The 21,687-nt window shown below is 37.7% G+C and overlaps 1 protein-coding gene across 3 annotated transcripts in view; it reads left to right on the forward strand.

Moving 5' to 3' along the window:
* DISC1 (DISC1 scaffold protein) overlaps positions 1-21,687 on the forward strand; it is a 191,327-nt gene that overhangs the window by 64,681 nt on the left and 104,959 nt on the right. For all 3 annotated transcript variants that reach the window (XR_004417359.1, XM_033054805.1, XM_033054804.2), the window contains exons 7-8: positions 11,761-11,815; positions 16,937-17,039. Coding sequence is in view for 2 of the 3 variants with exons in the window: in XM_033054805.1 (XP_032910696.1) it covers positions 11,761-11,815; positions 16,937-17,039 (158 nt within the window). In the remaining variant the exon portion in view is untranslated. The remainder of the gene's footprint in view (positions 1-11,760; positions 11,816-16,936; positions 17,040-21,687) is intronic.

Below are 21,687 nucleotides of genomic sequence, written 5' to 3' on the forward strand. Positions count from 1 at the left end.
GTTGAATGAACAGTAGATGGATCCTTTAAATGGAAAAGTAGCTACTCTTGGTGGTATTTTGGAAGTAACCTCGTCTTTATTTAAAAAAGCAACTGAAGTATTGAAACTGGACTGGACATTGGTGATGGGACTTTGAAAGTGGTACTGCTGCTGTGTCACCAAGAGAAAATAAAATTCCTGTTTATCCTAACATGCTTTTCTTTCAGATAAGCAATAACTATGTTGCTTGCAATATTTTTCTCCCATCATATTTATTGGATTTAGTTTGGTTGTATTATCATTCATGAGAAATTGCTGCTCATGTGTGCTAATTTATACAGATTTTTTTTAAAGTCAGCAGAACATTTTATAGAGGACATATTCTTCTCCTCTGACGTGTGTTTAAAATTTGAAATTAGGTTATGGGAAATAGTTTCTTGCATTAAGTTTAGCTTGTTTTAATAATATACCTGTGTTTCTGAGATGGAGAAGTAAAAGATGTTAAGCAGTCTGTCTGAGAAACTGACTTGAGTTTTCTTAGTTTTGGATTTGTTTATGAAAGAATATCCAGATTATTTTTTTCTCTCATTGCTGCTGTAATATTTGGGTCGCACTTACCACATTGAGAAGCTCATTTAAGTGAGTTAAATAGGTTCAGGAGGAATTTTGTCAGGATTGTTTGCTTTACTAGCACCATGAATAGCACAATCACTTCAGAGGAAAACAGGCATTCGTTATTCAAAGTGAGTTTATAACTGAAATGAACATTTTAAAATAATTTATTTCCTTTCTGTTAATTTTTAAAATATGCAATTAATGAAACTTCTAGGAGGTTTTTTTTTGGTTGGTTGACTTTGTTGTCACTAGTGCTTCTGCTGTCATTCCCATAGCTGTAGTTCTGCTGTTGGGACTCTGGTGGATAGGCTTTGACTGCACACCAGGTGCTCACCAAGCCACTCTATCATCCTCTTCTCAACTGGCCTGGGGAGACAAAATAAGATGGAAAGCAATCCATTGGTTGAGATAAGGCAGTTTAGTAAAGCAAAAACGAAGTGTTGCCTTCATACAAACAAAGTTTTATTCTTGTCTTTCCATCATCAGGTGATGTCCAGACACTTCCCAGGAAGCAGAGCTTCAGCACGTATAGTAGTTGCACTGAAAGACAAACCTTGGAAATAATGAATGCCCCTACTTCCTCCTCCTTTTGTTAGCTTTTATATCAGCAGACATCCCAAACATCCTAGAGTATGGAATGTCCCTTTGGTCAGTGGGAGTCAGATGTCCTGAGTATGTCCCTTCCCAAGATTTTGTCTATCCCCAGCCTACTCCTGGTGTGGGAGGGTGGAGTGTTGGAGAGAGGGTGTTGATGCTGTTCCAGTGCAGACTGGTGTGTTATCAGCATCTTTCCAGCCACCAGTGCAAAGCACAGCACTGTGGGGGCTGCTGTGAGGAAGGTTAACTGCATCTCAGCTAACCCAAATACAGGACACATAAATGCAGTTATTTAACTGTTAGAGTTTATTCAGATTAACAGTGAGCTAAACTGATGAGTGGCTTCCTTTTTAACCTGTGCAGTCTATCATACCTCAGGTACAGAGATTTTATGTCTGAATCCAGGCCTGTTCTCTTCTGTAAGGTGCAAAAGCATCATGCATGTAGTAAGACATTTGGTGTGGGTATAATTCCGATGTGCCTATGGGCATCCCCTAGACTGTCATGCATTTAAACAATAATTTAGGAGATTACCTTGTTTTAACTTCTCCTCAAACTGGGGCTACAGTTTCCAAGTGAGATCAGGTCGCTCAGGGCCCCTTCTCTCTGAGTTTTGTGTGTCTTCAAAGATGGAGATTTTGCAACCTTGTCCTGTATTTCACCACCCTTGCTGTAAACACTTTCTCCTTTGTATTGCCAGAATTTCCATGGTTGCAACTTGCACTGGCTTATTCTAAATGTGTACTTCTTGTGGAAGAATTATTTAGAAATATTTAGAAGTAACATGTTTAAATACTTGGTTGATGCTAGTTCAGCATAATAGTACTAAGTTTCAAAGTCTTGGCATAGTTAATCTGAAAGAGATTTTTCTGGAAATGTGCATTTTATTTTATAAATAGTCGAAGGGGGGGGAAAAAACGTTTTCCAAAATTAGAACTATCTGTGTGAGAAATAAAACTATTACTCATGCATGTGTACTAGAGATCAGTAATTATGTTGAAAGTTCAATGTTGATGGTCAGTAAATTGCAAGCTCCTCATGGTTGGGCTGCAAGATGTTCTGTATTTATTCTAGAAACATTGTGCTTGTCAGTAATGTATTGCTGTAATGTGTTTTTGCATAATTATTTGTTGACTACAGGAATTACATTCAACACTGGAGTAACACAGGCAGGGCTAGTGTGAAGCATCTCTTAAGACAATCTGTGCTGTAATGAATTGTATTTGGTGGCTTGCAGCTCACTAAAAGATAAAAAAAATTAAATATATTGAAACAAATTTCCAGGAACATGAGAGGACATTTTAAAAAAAGAATACTTGCCCAGGTTCTTGACCTTCTGTGTGGAAGAGGAAAAGAGAAAGTCAGATATAACACTGTGATGAACATTGGTTCTAAGCTTATTTTTCTTGTCGAGTATTGTTATTTTTTTCAGGAGCATTCTTTGTTTTGTCTCAACTTTGGCATGTGGTGAACTTTTTAAATACAGAGAGCCTTTGTCAATACCTGAAGCATGCTTTGAGTTTGAAGATTTAAGAAATGTTAGGCACATTACCCTGGGACCTTTCTTGAGGGCTGTCAGAAGCCATGGTTAAAACCTGCTGGTTAATGGGCAGAGAAACAGTTTTGACAGGGAATTCTCACTAAGGTTGAGACTGCAGAATGTGGTAGTTTTACTCATCCAGACAGGCTTAATTGTTCTTGGTATGCTAAAGGGTATAATCATTATTTTTAAATGGGGAGATTGCAGGGCAAAAGCTCAGTTCACTTATATGGGGCTGTGTGAAAATGTGTTTAAAAGGTGGGAGCAGCTGGTGTTGTGTGCACTGTGACACATGCCAGTGTTTTAAGTGAAGACAACACACTGAAATTAGAGGAAAATGGGTCTGGGTGTTTCAGTATGAAGCGCTTTCTTCTGGAGATTGCTAAAGGTTTCCAGATATATAATTTTCATATTCGCTACTGGGCATCATTTCAGAAATACATATTTTTAACTAACATGACTTGAGTTTTCTAATTATAAAATAAGACCATATTAATTATTTGACCTATTCACTTCAGTATCTGTTAGTTCCTTTATTTGTTTCTTTCTATTTCACAATACAAACTGGGGAAATCTGTTATACTTCAGTTAGTATTTAGTTTCAATTAGCAGTTTCTCTGTTTTATCCCTATTTGCAGATGCATGTGCCCTTACAGCATGTTATTCTTAAAAGAAATTACACAGTTCCGTTTGGACTATTGTCTGGGCATGGATTTCTGGTTGAAAGAAATTCAATTATATACCTTTCAAAATATTTGAATGCTCCACCTCTTCTTCACATGGACCAATTTTTGATTAGTAGGAGTTTGTTCTCCAAGAAGTCCACAGTCAATCTCCATTCCCCATCAGACTTGAGCACGGGCCAGATGGGGCTGTTGAAGGGTGAGTGGGTTTTGCTGACCACCCCTTGGCTCTCCAGCTCACGGATCATCTTGTGGATGGGGATCACAGCATCTCGATTCGTCCGCTACTGCCGGCGGTGCGCTGTTGAGGTGGCAATTGGCACTTGTTGCTCTTCCACCTTCAGGAGTCCCACTGCAGATGGGTTTTCTGACAGTCCAGGCAAGGTGTTCAACTGCTTAATGCCCTCTACTGCTAGAGCAGCTATTCCAGAAGCCCACCTGAAAACCCTTTGGGTCTTTGAAATACCCATTTCAGAGCAAGTCTATGCCCAAAATGCATGGGAACTCTGGGCCAGTCGCAATTGGATGTTTCTTCCACTCATTTCCAGTCAGGCTCACCTCAACTTCTGCCAAAATCAAATCCTGTGATGCCCTTCCACACCAGCAATAGAAACGGATTCTGTCCCCATTTCTTGATGGGATTAATGTGCACTGTGCACCAGTGTCGAGCCAGTCTTCCAGCTTGGAGGACAGAGCCATTGCTGGCAGCCTGAAATATTTTGGAGCAATCTTAAAGGCAGTATTTTGTTCTTCCTTTCCTTCCTTATAGGTGGAAAAAGTTAGAGCAGAAGGTTGAGTAACGCTTGCTTGAGTACCCACGTGTATGGTGTAATGAGGAATCTGGTTTTCCGTGCTGAGCATCTGGTTTCCCCTGCTTGCTTGAACAGCATCCAGTGGGATGTAGCAGCCAATAAAGCCCAGGCCACGTATGTGCTGATTCCTCTGGGTATGTGCACAATGAGATTTACTTCTCTTCAGGGAAAAATGACCAGCTGTCTCAATCAATGTGTGATACCGAATTAGTTTGTATATAATGAAGAGAAACAACTAACAACAATATCTAGGGATGGCCCATTTCAGGCAGTGGAGTAAAATGGCTGTTATTCTTAGGAGAATAATTGCAGCTGCTGTGGGCAAGCTCTAGTTTTTGTGCACTCCAGACAGATGTAGCAGAAGAATGGGGATCTATTGATACATCAGAAAATCTGGGGAAAGTAGTAGTTAGGATGTGATGAACTGCTCCTGCAGATAGCTGTTTGTCCCTTTGTTCTCAGTCTGATGCTCCTGTTCCTGATAGCAGCTGAAGCAACAACAGCTCCAACTGCCCTGCAGCATCAGCTGGCAGAAGAGTGGTGGGAAATCCAGCACCATATGAATGGTTTGGTTGGTTGAAACAACCAGCTGGTTTGGCTGTCTAAATGGTGATTTATAGCACCTGAAGATTTTTTTTAATACATGGCAATGAAAATTGAGTTGCTTGTGATGGTTAAAGATGCCAGCACCATCTTCAGGTGTCTGTGAACTGATTGTTTCTGTTGGAGTGATTTTATGTAAAAACCCCAAAACCATACTGAGATTCTGCCTCTTCATTTGTATTGCTAGCATTTAAAAAACCATTTTATTTATAGTTCTTATAAAAAATTGTGAAGTGTCATCCAATGCCCTGATTTTTCTTCAAATCTCCTAACAGGAGCTACTATCTGGCAGCAGTCAGCAAATAAAAGTTGACTCAGTTTAGAGTTTTTATGTATGGAAGAGTTGGGCAGGATGATGAGTTTTGAAAGTACACTTCCCATAGGTGTAAGTCTTTGAGAGTTGATGAAGGCAAGTACAGTCACTGAGCAGCCTGTGAGTCAGTGAGAAACCCTATTGGTAAGCTGAGGTTACACAAACATTGGGAAAGTGTATTTTCAGTTCTGACTCTTGAAAATTTCTAAGTGGGGAAGCATATGTACTGAAGCAATCCTTGATGTATAGCAACAGTGAAGTAGTAGTGCTCTGCAAATGATAGCTTGAAGAAGAGCAAATTGCTGGAGACAAAACAGCTCTGTGATTGCTCAGAGGTAGGTGCATAATTTCAGGTTCTCATTCATATTCCTTCGAGAACTTTGTAGATTGAAATGTGCAGAAGGTGTGATGCTGCTGTGCCTTAAAGTACATCTCTTGATAGTTGTTGTCTTGGATCAGATTAACTTTTGAGGCTGGAAGTTTTCCAAGGTGAGACTGCATTTTACTTCTAATTCAGGTGACTAGTCCTTGCAGCTACCAGAAATTTAATTTTCATTACGAGTTAAACATAACTTAACTTTGCTTGTATTTAATGTCAAAGTCCTTTACTTAAGAGCGCTCTCAGGTTTAGATAGAGAAATTGGATTTTCACCACATCAGCTGAGCAGAAATGTTGTATTTCTGTAATTTTTAAACTAGGTCTCTCTTCATATAGAAGTTTTCTGTGAACTGCATTATTGAGGAAAAAAGTCAGTTTTTTTGAAAACTCTGACTTAGGTCAAAGGGTGATTTTACTTCCCATTACAAAGATATGCTACTGTGAAAATATCATTAAGTCCCGTGGATCATTGCACAAAGGTGTAAAGGAACTTATGTGCTTGGCTGAAAAATTGCTTTCTTGGTGTGGTGATACTCAGATCAGATAACCTGGACAGGCTTATGAAACCATCATATAGAATGAAAATCTTGTTATCCCATATCTTTCTTGATTAGATAGAATCAAACTTTTTGTGGTAGAGAGTTGCAAAAGAAAACCAAAAGTAGTGGTTTACCTTTGTGCATTTAATGCATTCTAACTCGGGATGTCCTTAATCGAGCAGAAGTGTAGGGGTACACAGTACAGCAATGCCCTGTAGATCTTGTCCTGATAAAAATCTGCCCATGGTATCTGTAAGTAATGATCTGTTGGTTTTCCTCAAGAAATCTTTGTTAAGAAGTATGTTTTCTCTTTTTTTTTCTTTTTTTCTTTAGTCCTAGTTGTACGTGTCTAGCTTAAAGATGCCTCTTGTTAGATGTAGTTTTGTTCAAAGTTCTTTTTTGTGATTTGTTTTCAAAACTTTGAGATATAGCTGTTGAGGGAACTATAAAAATACAAGAAAGTTATTGATTTGATTTTATATTGTGGATTTCTTCCTTAAAGGCAGAGTCAAGTCCGTACACTGAAGATTTTTGGTGGATTTTTGCCTTGATCTGTAAGAGGCATTTACACCAAATGTTCCCCAAGTACCAAGTAGCACTTCTGATGTTTTTTTAAATTTTTTTTTTTTGCAAGGGACTGGACAAAAGCTTTTTTTGAAGGTCAGCTTCTGTTTGTCGCTAAAAGCAAGATCGCAGGTATAGGGCTTGGTTTGTATATTTTTATCCCCTAAGAGAGTGTAGCTTCTTGTGACTTCAGAATCGGAGGAAGAATCATGTTAGAAGACATAAAGCTGTAAAAACCATGCTCTCTGCAGGTTGTGATCATAAGAATGAGGGTATTCTTTGCAGGCAGTCTCATTACTGTGGGCCAAATTCAAACTGTAAACTGTTTAAATTTGCTGATTTTTAGCTTGGAGGGAATGCATATTCATATGAATTGAGGGTTCAGCCCATCATGCTTTCTGCATATAATCTGAGTGTGGGCTTCTAGGTTGTTGTTCTTCATTTAGAAATTCAAATAAGGTTAATTTAAAATTGTTTTGAGTTGTGCTTTGTTTTAAAGAAGTAAAAGTACTTTCTGCTTAAGCACTATATTGTGGTGTGGAGATTGGGAGTGTGATGATCTGTAGTAATTTTTTAGGTGACAGTAATGTAAAGGAGAATATTTGCTGCTAAAGGACTTTTTACTTGTCTTTCAGTGTCTTCAGGAAGGGATCAGAGATGGCAGATTACTTTCTCTTTGAAAAATAAGAATTCATAGTACAGGATTTATTGTTTTATACTGGTATCCTCTGTGTGGTATGTTCTTTTGTGTGGACACAGAAGCTAAATTCTGACTACACTTTTTGTTGTGTAAAAATTTTATTATTAATACAGGAACTGTTTCTGTTTAAGTAGTGTGTGTATTTATGTATATTGGATGTGGAGAATAGCATGAATTGCCTTTTGCTCATTTGCATTCTTTGAATTTTTTCTTAGGAAGCAAAACATAAATACATAATAGCTTGGTATGCAAAGGGAAGTATACTAGCATAGTGGAAGGAAAGACATTCAGGAACATGCCTTCCTTTAGGAGAAAGCCATTCTTCCCAGTATTGTGCTAGTTAATCTTCTTTTAACAAAGCCATTTCCACAGTATCTGTAATTCCTGCATGCAAATTAAAACTTCTGAGAAGATTCTTTAAAAGACATTTCAAAGAATAGATATTATCCTTTATATTGTGACACTTAATGTCCTCTGTGGTCATGTGGGAAGCTGTGATAGAGTGAGGGATGTGTGAACAAGACTACTTGATTATTTTCTTCCCTCTGTCCCCTGTTGCATTGAAATGTCTTCCTTTGTTTTGCCTGCACACCATTCCCGGTTATGAACGTTATCATCTCTGCAACTCAACTGTGTTATTACAATTAAATATACTTTAGTAGCTATTCTTTAATATCAGTAAAATGTGCTACTTGAAGTGTTTGGATCTTAAAATTTTTCCCATGGTCTGTTGTTACATGCCAGATTAACTTCAGTTCCTGAACATGCATCATTCCCACACTCTAATGCAGCTCTCCAGCCAAAGTGTGTGTTTTGCCAAAGTATTGCTTCACGTGTCATCCAGAAATTACATCATTCCTCAGCTCCTGCTTTCCTGTTCTAGTCTAGCCTGTATATAGTGATACACTCAGGGATGTAGCACGTGTGCATTCATTTCCTTCTTTCCTCCTAATGGATCCCAATGTCTGTAAGTCCATAGCATGTAATTTAAATTAAAGGCCGGTGTGGCCACCTGCATGAATGAAAATACTGCACATGATGTATAGATAGGTTCTGCAAGTGTTAAAAACCTTTCTTTTCCTTCATATTTAGTCAGTTAAATTTGTGTTACTTGAATTTCTGTATTACTCTAGTCCTTTCATCAACTGGGTCAAGAACTTTGCTTTCTCTGTGATGAAGTTAACTTACATTGAATTTCAGAAGTAAGTTCTAAATGGTCCTCATAATGGATTGCTAAGACTGTGAGGAGAAACTGTCAAATTCTTGATTAGCTGTTCTGTCAGAGAATAGCAACGAGTCAAAACTATGGATGCCTTCCTAGGCAAGAATTTTGTGTTATTCCAAAGAACTCCTCCTAAAGCCATTTACCCTTGTAGTAATACCTAAAGCAGCTTTTAAGCAGACAGAATACCCCTCTTAAAATGAAATATGATGCTCCAGGGTGGTTGTAAAAGAAAATGCTGTTTCTGGTTCAAGTCACATGTAACAGATCACGGCAGTTAAAGCTCTTTGTTGGTAGAGTGAATCAGTATTGACTGCCTGGTTACTCTTGTGGGTCATTACCATGTCATTTAATTGGAAAGCTTGTGAGGGGCTTCTCTGTGACAGTGTTTTGTGGTAGAAGAAAACAACCTCGGAATAAATTACAGTAATTTCACGATTATAAGCTGCACCATTTTGACTAAAATTTTGGTCCAAACCCGGAAGTGCGGCTTATAATCAGGTGTGGTTTATAATCATGAAATTACTGTAGTTAAAAAGCAGTTTGTAGTTGGTAATGATGCCTGGTTCATACAGGGTTTTGATTGCTGTGTGTGCATTGTATGATGGGCTAATCTCTGCAAGGGGTAAGGGATTCCTCTGGAGGTATCGCTCTGAATGTTAACAAGGATTTGAAACAGAATACTACCGTGAAATTCGTACCATAAATGAAACAAATACACTTGTTAGAGTCTGTGTGAATACTGTATCTGTAACAAAAATCTTTAGGTTGGAGTCTCTGGTTAATCCAGCTATCACTAGTTTGGATCAAATTAATTGCTTACTAATGGTATCTTTATAGGTCAGATTAATATAAAATTCCATAAAACTACAGTTCCACAAAATTATCTTAAAACTGTAGTTCTTTTGTCATTGAAGTGGTAGTGTTTGATTCCTTCTTTATTTTTCAGTGACTTGTTAGAGACTCATAAAAAAGAAATCTGCGTATGGAGAGACTCTCTTTTTCCCACTCAGCACCTGGTCCTGAAAATCTGCAAGGGCTTGTGCATCCTTGTTAGCAATACAGATTTGACAACTCAGTCCTAGTTTGTAGTGCTGTTTTGGATGCATTGTCTCAAAAGAGGTTAAAAATTGATCTCTCTTCCTGTTATCTTCCTGTTAGCTATGTGAGTTCTGCAGAGCAGTGAAATGTATGAACTTAGTGGAGGGAGCTTTCTCTGAGGAAAGTAAACAGATAACGTGAAGAGCACACTGAAGATATTTGTTAGAATTGCCATCTATATACTGTTCTTCTGGCTATAACTGCACTTTACATTTTATTATGACCTGGGTCTTTAGAGTTGAATTTTATGAGGCACTTTCTGTACAATTGGGTCAGTCACCCAGTATTCATTCAATTACACACTGCAGCCTTGCTGCTGCCCCTTGACATCTGTACACAAAGCCTGTCTTTTTTTTACATAACCTGACCAGCTCAGATGCCAATTTTGGGAGATGCTGAAAGTCACTGGGAGCTCCAGAGCATAAGAAAAGAAGTGGCTAAATAGTTCATTCCCTCCAGCATGCCCAGAGGCAAACCGGGAGCTGATAATGGCATCATTACACCAGCAATACTTTGTGTTTTGAACATGTATTGCTGTAGAAAAGGGAGAAATTTGAGACTCTGTGAGAAATGTCATTAAACACTTTTACATAGGTAGGCAGCTGCATTTCTGTTTGTTTCATTGCCCAGGCACTGGGGTGGTAATGAGGTGACTGGCCTTGCTGGGCTGTAGATAGGAAAAGTGTGTGCTCCTTGAAGCAGGGTTTTAGGAACAGCAATGCAAATATATGCCTCATTAATGTGATTAAATGATATTCTGAATTCTGCTTCTGAGGCTGTTTCACTTCTGTGTGCAGTTGGGCAAGATGGTCCAACCAGCCTTTCTGCAGGTGATCAGTAGCTGAGTGCAACTCCAACTTCACATGCTTTGGGATTCATGCTCATGAAAATGCTGACTCTTGAAATAAGGCTCAGTATGTGCTGTGCTTGGAAAATAAGGGCAGGCTCTCAAAAGAAAACTGAAATGCATAGAAAAGAGAAATGCATAGGCAGCAGGAGCTGCGTGCGTGTCAAAACAGACGCTCGGTCAGAATGTGTTTTCTGAGTAACAGTGGCTTTTGTTTCTTCCACCTGTAAAATTAATACAATGCTGCCTTGTCATGCAAGAGAATCACTGAAATAAATCCAGTGAGAAACGCTCAGAAATATATCATTGGTTCTTACTTGGGAAAAATAGTCATGGTAGGTCATGAAGGAAGTATTTTATAACACAGGCGTGAGGAAAAATTGAAATGCTGCTAATGGGGAGTGCTGACTGTCATGTACACAGGACTGAGGTGTTTGACAGAAAAGAGAATAGCGTGTGATAAAGTAATTGAACACTGTATAAAAAGCGTGCACCTCCTAAGCAGGAGAGATGGAAGTATTAAAGTTGCAAAAATAACCTCTCTCCTAACTCCCAATGTTTAATTTGACTTGGATTTTTGAACTTCATGTTAAAAATGTAAATGGTGGATTTATTTATGAGAACCAAAGGCACAGGTTTACTTTAAATTTGGTAATATAAAAGTAGGAAACCTACATGCTTGTAATATGTGGAAAAAAACCTTGCATTTTATTCATATAAGCATGGGTGATGCCTCAATTTCAGACCACTGTCCCATCAATTTGGTACAAATATTTTGTAGGTTTTTATGGATCAAAAGAAACTGAGTATTGGTATTTCATGTAAAATTACTGTGACAACAAGTGACTGTAGTTGGACTTTTACTGGTAGAGTTGAAAACTGGGTTGTAGAGGATAGTAAACTGACAGTTCTTTCTGTGAGAAATGCTTTTGGTTACGTTTTTGGATGATAATCTAGCAAAGCACTAGGCCTGGACGTTTTTGGGAACGTCTGTTTACTTTAGGTATAATAATTACACAAATAACTATAATTATGATTAAATGGTAAATAAAATCTGTATGCTCATTAATAAAGAACTGCAAAGGTGATGTTGGTTAGTCACTGGCAACCCTGAAACTAAGTGTAGTTTTTGTCTTTATATTGACTCTGTGTTTGTATGAGTCGGCTTAGCACTTTATTTCCACAGGAAAATGTGTCTTGTGTAGCAGACCACGTTGAGCAGAGGTTAATTTATTTATATATTTATTTTATTTTAATTCCTTCTAGCCTTCAGGAGAAAGAACAATTGTTCAGCACATCCATTAAAGAAACTACTGCCAAAGTAAGTATATGTTTAAAGTTCTTCAGAATATTTTCAGAAGTGGATCATAGCATGCATCTTAATATATTGCCTTTGTTTCAGGAAGTTGGCTTTGTGGTGTTCCTCTAAGAAGATTTTGCACATAAATATTCTTAAGCACACACTGAAAAGCCCTCCCCAACTTTTTGTTTGAACAGGCCACAGGAATTATAATACTTCAGGAAGCAGATGGAGTAATCTCTTCTTTCTCAGCTTTTTTACTAATGATCAGTCCTCTTGCTCAGGTCTCTTTTCAGGAACAGACTCCTCAACTTCATGAAATCATGGTCATAGCTGAATGTTTTAGCTCTTAATGCAGAATCTCTTTCTTCTCTAACTGGTTTTGTTGGTGTGAAGGGAAGAGCATAAATGAAGTACCTTTTTCCCCCACCATTTCACTAATAATCTAGCAATCTCATTTTCATACCCTTTAAAAATACAAAGAAAAGTGATATAGCATATTTAGCAGAATTTTTGTTTCTAACTAAAAATGTTAATACTTTATCTTTCTTACTTCATAGGCTCCTTTCAAGAAGTAGAACATTAAAGTCTTATTTCAGAATGGTCCAGTTGCTCCATGAATGCTCTAGAAAAGATCTATTTACTCTAGCCAGTTCACATAGATCTATATGAAACAGGAAGTGAAAAATATTTCTGGGTTTTGATTAGTACTGAATTTATACTCTGAAATAATTTTTTTTCACATTTTCTCTAATAGCACTCAGGTAAATCAGTAAAAATTTATCCATCATAATCTGTTCTTTCTAATCCTCTTAACCAACACTTACACTGTGCACTGTTAAAAAGATAGTTTGTGGAATGCATCACATTACTTCTCCTTCCTTCTCTTCCACTTTATTTTGAGCTTATTTTCTCTATTCCTTACTTATATCCACATCTTGGGAAAATTAATATAGACTATAACAGTGATTCCCCCTGTATTTTTTTAAATGATTATGAATAAAGGATCAAGGAAATTACAGTAATTTCACGAATACAAGCCGCACTGACTATAAGCTGCATCTCCGGGTGTTGGCAAACATTTCGTTCTTTGTCCATACACAAGCTGCACCCAATTATAAGCCGCTCTGTCGTTCGCAGCGAGGACTCGTGTGTAACAAAGTTGCCAAATAGTAACAGAACCGCGGGATGGTGGGGTTTACTGGCTCGACTCAGGCTGTGAGGGCTCGGGGCTGCTGACGGGGCCAGGCGACCCAGCTCAGCAGGGCCGCTCGGGGCTGGCTGCTGCTGCTGCTGGGCTTGCTCGCCCTGGCCCGGCGCTGCGCCATGGTGGCAGGGGGGCATGGAGCCCGCCGGCACCCGCGGTGGTGGTGGGAGGTGGGGATGGAGCCCACTGGCACCCATGGCGGCAGGAGGGGAAGGAGCTCCCTGCCTCTCCCCGAGCTGCGGGGCCAGCAGGAGGGAGCCCCTGCCTTCCCCCCTCCCCGTGCTGCTGGCATGGAGCCTGACTCCACCCACCGTGCAACAGAGTAACAATTTGTAACAATCGCTTAAAGCCAGGTTTTACTGCCAGGTGCTCGTCGGCACCTCGGTTTGCACTTCCGGGGTTGGAAATGTCAGAAAATTAGCCGCTCCTGAGTGTAAGCCGCATTTCCCAGGTGGGAGCAAAATTTTAGTCAAAATAGTGCGACTTGTAATCGTGAAATTACTGTATTGTAGCTGACCTACAGCTCATCTCCTAAAATGAATGAGATATTCAGTAGCTCAAAGTGATGTTTCAAGTGTTGTTTCAAGCTATTCACAAGCTAAAACATAAGGTATGGAATTTGCCTTTCCCCAGAAAATGTCTCATGAGGTTTTATTTTATCACCAAAGTATCTAGACACTTTTTCAATAACAGCTGAAGCATTGGGTAACAGTAGAGAAGTCTGTGAGGTAGAATTTCACAACTAGGTTTTTTTTTTTTTTTCAATTTTGAATAGATAAAATATTATTTTAATTTTATTCTATTCCTATGTGATGGCTTTTATTTGTTACAGAAGATAAATAGGAAGCATGTAGTGAGACTCCTCCAAATAATTTCCTATTTAGTTTATTCATATAATCTCATCCTATTATTTTCAACTCAAAATAAATAGAGCTGGTCTTTTAAACCTTTTTATTGTATGAGGAAAACAAACATTCCTTTGTCAAAGGTCTTTCCTTTTCTCCTGTGCCACTGGCATTTCTATGGCCTGTTCTGCTGTATCTTTCTTGTTTTCAGCTGTGACTGCAAAAGCTAACTTCTGCCTGCTAATGAAGGGAGTGTTGTCCTTATTCACCACCTTCCTTCAGAAATTAATACCTGCTTTCACTAATGGCAAGACTGTGCTGTGTTGGGAGACCAGGTAGACTGTTCCTTCCTTTAGGCAGTGTTAGCAGAATTTCTTTTTCTTTTCCAAGGTGCTGATTTAAAGAAACATGAACAAACTTCTTTTCTCTTGAGGTGGTTGGAGAGTGAATTCCAGTGCTTTACTTGCTGTCCTTGCCCCTGTTTTTATTGCTTTAGATTAACATCATATGCTGGAAAGATGGAAGAGGATGACAATAGGCAAACTTGCCTTTGATATTTTGCTGTTTTTCATCTTGATTCCACATATCTTTGCTAACCAACTTCCTAGTGGTTTTGGATAGATTGCTTTTTTGAGTAACATTTCAGTCTGAATGCAGATTTGTAAGGTATATTGCTAAACAAGAACCTTTAAAAAAAAGTCTGCTTCAAAAAATCCTCAGAAACAACTGAAGAGGATTTGAAAATAAATACAGTAATACTTGGCTGCAAAAACTCTTTCCTGAAACAGGTTTTTTTAGACTTTGAGCTTGTTGGTCTATGGGTCACAGCAGAGCTGGTCACTGAGAGCAGGGAAAGGGCATTAGTGGGGCCACAGGCCCCTGCAGTCAGGCTGGTTACAGAAGGATTCCAGTGCTTACTGGAAACCCAGGACAGTGACTCTGTGAATGTTCACCATCTTTGTTACCTAAGAAATTACCTTTCCTTTGTGGCTGAGTAAGCTACTGTAATGAATAATGGTATCTGTTATGGAGATACAATATTTATAAAAAATTAAAAGAATTGGAGCTTGTAGAGTAGACCTGATGTCATGCGGAAGCAGTGCTATTATTTTAGGGGATATTACTTTGTCTTTCCCACTTGCTCATTTAGTTTTGTTGAACTATGCCATATGATAGGTCTGAAGATTAATGTTGTTAATTTATCTACAGAATACATGTGACATAGATACAAGCAGAGGCCCAGCAACCCACTTATCTCATGTTCCAGAAGAATCATCTCCAAGTTGTGGGACTGCCTTTCTGCCTCTGGTTCGTGCATTTGGTCCATCAATAAAGAGTGCCAGCAAGCTTTGTTCTGACAAGGAGGCATACAAAGTGGACAGTGCTCACTAGAAGCTGATTAAACATCCCAGCTTATTTTGCATAATTGCCAAACAGCTGTCTAGTGATAATGACTTTAACTTACTACCAGCATGGGATATATTCATGCAGTTTTCCTGGAGCTGAAAGATTCCCCATCTAATTGGAATTCACTGAGCCATTCAATGCCCCTAAAGAGAGAGTACTGCTCAGAAAGAAGTCATTAAAAACTTTCAGATTTACTTTGGAGATGGGAGACAGAAATGGCCTTTGGGTTTTTTAGGCATGTTTATTCACCTCTGACAGGTTTGGGGTTTTAAAAACATTTTAAGTGAATTAGCTGGTGAGTTACCTAGAAGGGGATACTGAAACAAATTTAAATATCTGGGAGTTTTAAATTTATAGTAGGGACAGAAGCCAAGTGTGTTTTTTAAATTAATAGGATGACTCCTTACAAGTAACAGTTACTGCTTGGAGGATAGTTCTGTTCACTCAAAAAAAAAATGACCCTTTTATAGTTAATGGATAATATCAGTAAAGGAAGAGGGTGTTATTAATTTAAGAAGGATTTAAAACTAGTGTTATATATGAATTATCATCATTTAATTGTATGAACAGATAAACCATTAGAACTATACAGTTTTGCTCTTTAAAAAGTGAAGTGAAAACAGTGCTCCTGTTAATGAGCATAGCGCTCGTATTTGAGAAAGGAAAAATGAAAGTGAAGGAAGGCAGGGAAATTTCTCTCTAGAGATTTCCTTTCAAGTAATATTTCAGAGCTGGCCTGTGCTTCTCTTGACTATTGCTTTAGTTTTGGTTGCAATGAATGCAATGTTTTCTTAAGTGTCAACTACTCTTTTAAGAAAGTGTTTGGTATCTGCCTCCAGAACAAGGGATTTACCTTAGTTCAGTGAAGGATTTTTGTTTGTTCATTTTACTTCTCAAATGATGCAACACGGACTATACCCCAACATTTTTGATTATGTGGGATTTGTATAAATTTTGCATGCTGCATAAGCTCCTTCTGAGATGGCAATGTACACTGAAATGTAAAGTACAGAAACAGCTGGGTTTCCTTTATATTTTTTTTCTATTTTCTCTCTCAGTGTTTTCAATACCAAACCATATTGATTGCTGAAGGGTCTCTATTTAAAAAGATAAAGAGAGCAAGGGAAAGTCAGAAACCTGAACCCTCATCATCTGCATGTCCTGATTGTGAAACAAAGTACAACATTAAGCTGGTATAACCTTATTTGTTGCCTGTGTGAAAAATAAGGCTTCTTTGCCTTTTTTCAGTTAAAATGCAGAGCATGGTATATTTTGTATAAAAATCAGTGCACATTGTGTTTTATTGAATTTTAATCTCCAAATACCGGTTTAGTTATGCTCCACTTCAAACATGATTACTAGTACTGAAATTGTGCAGAATTTGTGAGATGGCCTTTCTTCTGTGTGCAACCTTAGTATGTAGTAGTGAACATGTCTTCTCTCGTGCAGGTAGCTAATGCTAATACCATTCACTGTTTTAATAATAGAATGTTCAGCACAGCCTGGAAATTTTGATTCAATGTTGGGTGTTTCTATAAAGACATCACTTTTTATTAAGCTTTTTTACCTTGCTGCAGGATGTTATGTCATGTCTGTTAACCAAGAACATTTGAAACCCCGTTTCAACTGCCTTATACTTTTACATGAATGAGTTCTATATCATGGCTGTCTGCCTCAATTTAGGTTTGCACGAGTCAGAAACTCTGCAGTACTTTGAGGAGGAAAGTGAGTGATATTGAGACTCAACTACCAGCTCTACTGGAAGCCAAAATGCTGGCTGTTTCAGGTAAGTTTTAAGTGATGAGAAGGATCAACAATGTTAAGGGGTATCTTAGAGCAGTTATTGACCTCTTAATGACAGACTTGTTAGGGAAAATTGTTTATGTGCTGATGTAGATCCCTTGAAACTGTGGCCAGCCTGGCAGAACAGGGCTATGCCATGCCTTGTGTAAGGTACTTCAGGTCCCTCTCCATAGTTTGGAACTACTGGCAAAGCTGGTGCTGTGTGGTAGACCATTAACATGCAAAGCATATGGTATTTTTCCATAGGTGAAATTGATGTATAATAATGAATAGCTGTTCCAGGACTCCTCAAGTTACATTCTTAAAGCTCTCTAGCTAAGTTGTAAATGTATAGCTAAGGTATCATAATTACAAGTCTGGCTTTAAACGACACTTTAAAATGGAATACAATAATTGGCAGCTTCTGCTGTTCAGATCATTAAACAACTAATGTTGGCGGCAAAAGAGCACTTTCATCCTTGGAGCACTCGTGCATGTTATTTACAACCAATAAAACACTGAAATGTGATTACAGAGTGTGATACATGCCACTTTGCTTGGAATTGCTGCACTGTTCACCAAGGAAAAAAGGCAAATCTCAGTCCTTTTAAGTTGGAAGAGGTGGGTTTTCTCATTCAGTAAATGGTTTGCAAATGCTTCAGTAGGTGTCTTGGAGAGGAGCTGCCTCAGAGAGGAAGCTGAGTAGAAGGGAATGTGGACTACAGTGCAAGGAATTTTCCAGAGCTACATCAAGTAAAGAAAGGCTAAAGGGTTTTTGATACCTTATATCAAGATGAGATGTAGCTCTCCATATGTGATTTATCTTTTCAATTATATGCAAGCATCTCTGTTGCACACACAGATTATTTTGAAATGAAACCTTGTGCAGTGTCACATGTTTTGTTTGCCAGAAGTGGATAATGTCTGGCTTGAGCCGAGTCCCAAAGGAAATTAGAGCCCAGATCTAGTGTTAGTGCTGAGCATGCTCAATTTCCTTACTTCTCATAACACTTTTTAAAAATGGAAATCCTCTTTATTTCTCTCTCTGCCTCTAAGAGGCAAACCAGGCAATCATCCTTCTTTACCCTTAGGCTGTTTAATTGTAGGTAATTTTCTCACTTTCAGAAAAGGGGTTTTATGACTTGGGAACAAAACAGCCCATAAACTGGACATGCAACTACATGTAGAAAGCACTTGGCCAGAAAAGCTGTGTCTCAGTCTGACACTTGGAGAGAGTGAATGACAGCTTGAAGATCATTTCCAAAACATTCATAACAGCATTTTGTACTTGTTAGCTCTTAAAAGAGGTTGCTTGTTTCAGGAATGAATTCCTAAGGCAATTTAATGCCACTCTTTCTATAAACTGTTTTTACAATTGTTTGACTACTTTTCTATGCTTTTTAAGGACTATCAGTTCAATTTCTTTGTACTAATAAAAGCACTGTTTCTTTTTTTACTCTTGCTTCAGGGAATTTTAATGACTGTGAATGGTACAATCCTAATTTGTTACTAAGGCAAAATTCTGTATGGCATGATTAAAAATCAAGGACGAAATGGATACTATAATTACTTTACCTTATTGCAAGGTAGAGATGCATTTAGTCAATGTGGTGGCACTTGTTTATGTAAAATGCAGAGTTATATACAGAGGACATGGGAGATACAAAAGTAAAAAGAAAATTATTTCTCTGAAGACCTGGAAGCAAAAAAAGAAAAAAAAAATCTGAAAACACCAGAAATAGCTTTAGAGCATGAGGTGAATAAAATCAGAAAAGCCAAGATACAGAGTGAATTGCAGCTAGCTAGCGGAGAAGCAAATCAGGAAGGAAAGATTTGATAAAAGCAGAAGAAGAAAGAGGAAGGAAGAGATAAAAATAGTGGGGGGTTATGTTTTTGTTGGTTTTTTTTTTAACTTAGGGCAAAACCAGTGATTAGTGGATAACGGAGAAGGCTTAATTACTTGAGTTTCTGTGTATTCCTGTATTAGGAGTAAATGAATGACACCTCTTAAAGAAAACATAGTTAAGAGCCAGGTCTTGACCTTCTAAATACTGGCTAAAATTTAAGCAAGATACTTTATGTACATATTCCCTGGTCTTTCAGCCAACAATGTTAGTAAACAACCTGGATTTACTCAATTGTGAAAAGTTTGAAAGAATGTTCAGTTGGGTATCATGCAATTATTCAAGGACGGTCTTGGAACAGCATAATTTTCAGAAGGAATTACAGCATGCATTTATAAAGATGCAGTAATAACAAAGTTTAGTGGTCATAGTTAGACATTTTTCTTTAGTCTAGAAACATCAGCAGGGTTAAATGTCGGTTACTTCTACTTCTTATGTAGCAGTTTGTTAATTCATTCAGACAGTTCCTTCAAGAACCCTACTAATAGATACTGAGAACAACTGTTTTTCTCTATATAGATGTCACATCATTTTTTATTCAAGTAGCATTTTTCTTGAGGAAGCAGTAAGAGTTAAATGACTTTGGAACAGTGTCAAAGCAAAAAAGGTGACTGTATCCCAAAAGTTAGACTAGATGAGCTAAAGAATAGAGTTGAGTGAAAATTAACTTTCAGAGCTTGTATGTGGTGACTTAATGATGTGATGACTTGGAAAGCATGATATATACCTCAGCCTTTAATGGCATTCTTGACAGTTTCAGAAAACATTCATTTACTACATGAACTCTACTTTCTAATACAAATACATTGATTTAAAATACTGATGAATTTGCACCCAAAAAATGTATGAATGTAGCTGATGTTATTTTTGGAGGAAAATACCATGGTAAATGCAATGTAACCATAAGTTCTATTAGTCTTATCAATGCAATACCATGGAATTTAAGGATGTATGATAAATGATACTGTAAAGATGTAAGAGACAATACTATGTATATAAATACCCCTCCTTCCCATTATTTCCCCCTGGGAAGAAGTATAAATTTAAATTTGGAAGGGAAAAAAGAAAGTTTGTGAGTATTTAGATTATTGAAGGCTATAAAATAAATGCAATGTAATTCCAGTTAGCTTTCTTATGGGGAAAAGAAAAGAAGCCCACACTTACATGTTCAAGAAATATTTCTTTCAGCTGGTATAATTCAGAACCTTTATATCAACACCTCACATCTGATTCGCCTGTTGGGACAAGTAACTAATAGTTAATACTCAGGAGATGCTAGTCCAGAATTTCTCTCCAGAGATAATTAGAAGGATCCTATATTGTTCCAGTTGTTAAGTCAGGAGCTTTAGGTAATTATAGATAACAAGTACGCCTGGTGTCATGAGTTATTGTTGATATGCACATTTGTAAATTCTCTTGGATGAACTATTATAGTTTAGCATCTAATAGGTCGGGTTTTTTTAATTAGAAAAGAACCCCTTAATGTCAGTGCTCAGAAACCTGCATTTTTCTAACAGCTGCTTCTTACTGTGGCTTGTAAAATTTTGTAGTCAGTTATAAGAAGACCATGACAGTACATGATATCTGTTCTTTCTTTCTGTATTGTGTTACTATTAGCATGAAATTTTTTTAGGGAATACATTTCAGATGAAATAATTTGAAGCTAGTAAGAAAATTCAAATAGGATGATGTTTAAGCAAGTGTGAACATAACTGTAGAAATATTATTGAAATTTATTTTCATAGTTTGAGCTGTTTTACACATGAGGAAGTAATAAGAAATGCTGTGTTTCTGGTGTTTCCTTAGTGAGAAAAGAATTTGGGAATAGAAGGGAAGATGTAAACTAAAATGAATTTTTAGTCCTGTTTCATCTCTTTCCTATATTTGAATAAAAAGTTTCTGGTGATACATTTTACAGTGTTTTCATAGACTCTTTGAGAACTTTTTTCCTCTTGAGAATGCGTATTGACGTGGGACTAGATAGCCAGAAAGTGGCTTAATGAGAAGCTAAACAGGCATGAATAAAATACTGTGTTTATTATGTAGTTATCTATGACATGCATGTCATTAACTTTCCCTCTGTTTTTGAAAATACAAATTAAATCCAAGCACAGAAGTTGGAGGGAGGTGACTTACAGTTTGAAAATCTTAAAATAATCTATACCAATATGAGATCATGTGTCATGGGCCTATAAATATCATTACCTCTATTTCATTAAGTACTGGCAAGTGGGAACTGCTTGGAAATGATGTTGTGGGATGATTCCAGCAGTACAATAAGATTTTTTTCCTTATATCAATGTAAAAGCATAGTTTTATGAATAACATGACATAAATACTAGATAACATATTTCACAAAACCTAATGTTAGGACTTCTGCCTCTTCAGCTGCTCTTTGATCCTCATTTAGGGCAAGTTCTGCATGGATCCAGCTGCAACAAAAAGAGACTCCAGCTTTCCAGATTTTGTGCTAAGTATTCTTGTCGGGAATGAGTATGTCAGAGAGGGGACAGAGCCATCAGGCTGGAAGATGCCAGTGCAGACCGAAGGACGTTTTCACCCATCCACCTGTGGCTTATGTTAATGTGGATGCCTTGTTTTTATGCTCCTGCTGTAGTCTGTAATTTCATTCAGAATTACAAAGAACATAGTTCTTTGTATGATGTAGAGTTTCCAGGTTTGTCACGTACAGCTCTTAATTTTTATTTCACTGGAAGGTAGTGGTGTTCCTGGTTTCTTTACCTTTAT

Source organism: Catharus ustulatus, chromosome 3 (genome assembly GCF_009819885.2).
Source record: "Catharus ustulatus isolate bCatUst1 chromosome 3, bCatUst1.pri.v2, whole genome shotgun sequence".
NCBI classification, from domain to species: domain Eukaryota; kingdom Metazoa; phylum Chordata; class Aves; order Passeriformes; family Turdidae; genus Catharus; species Catharus ustulatus.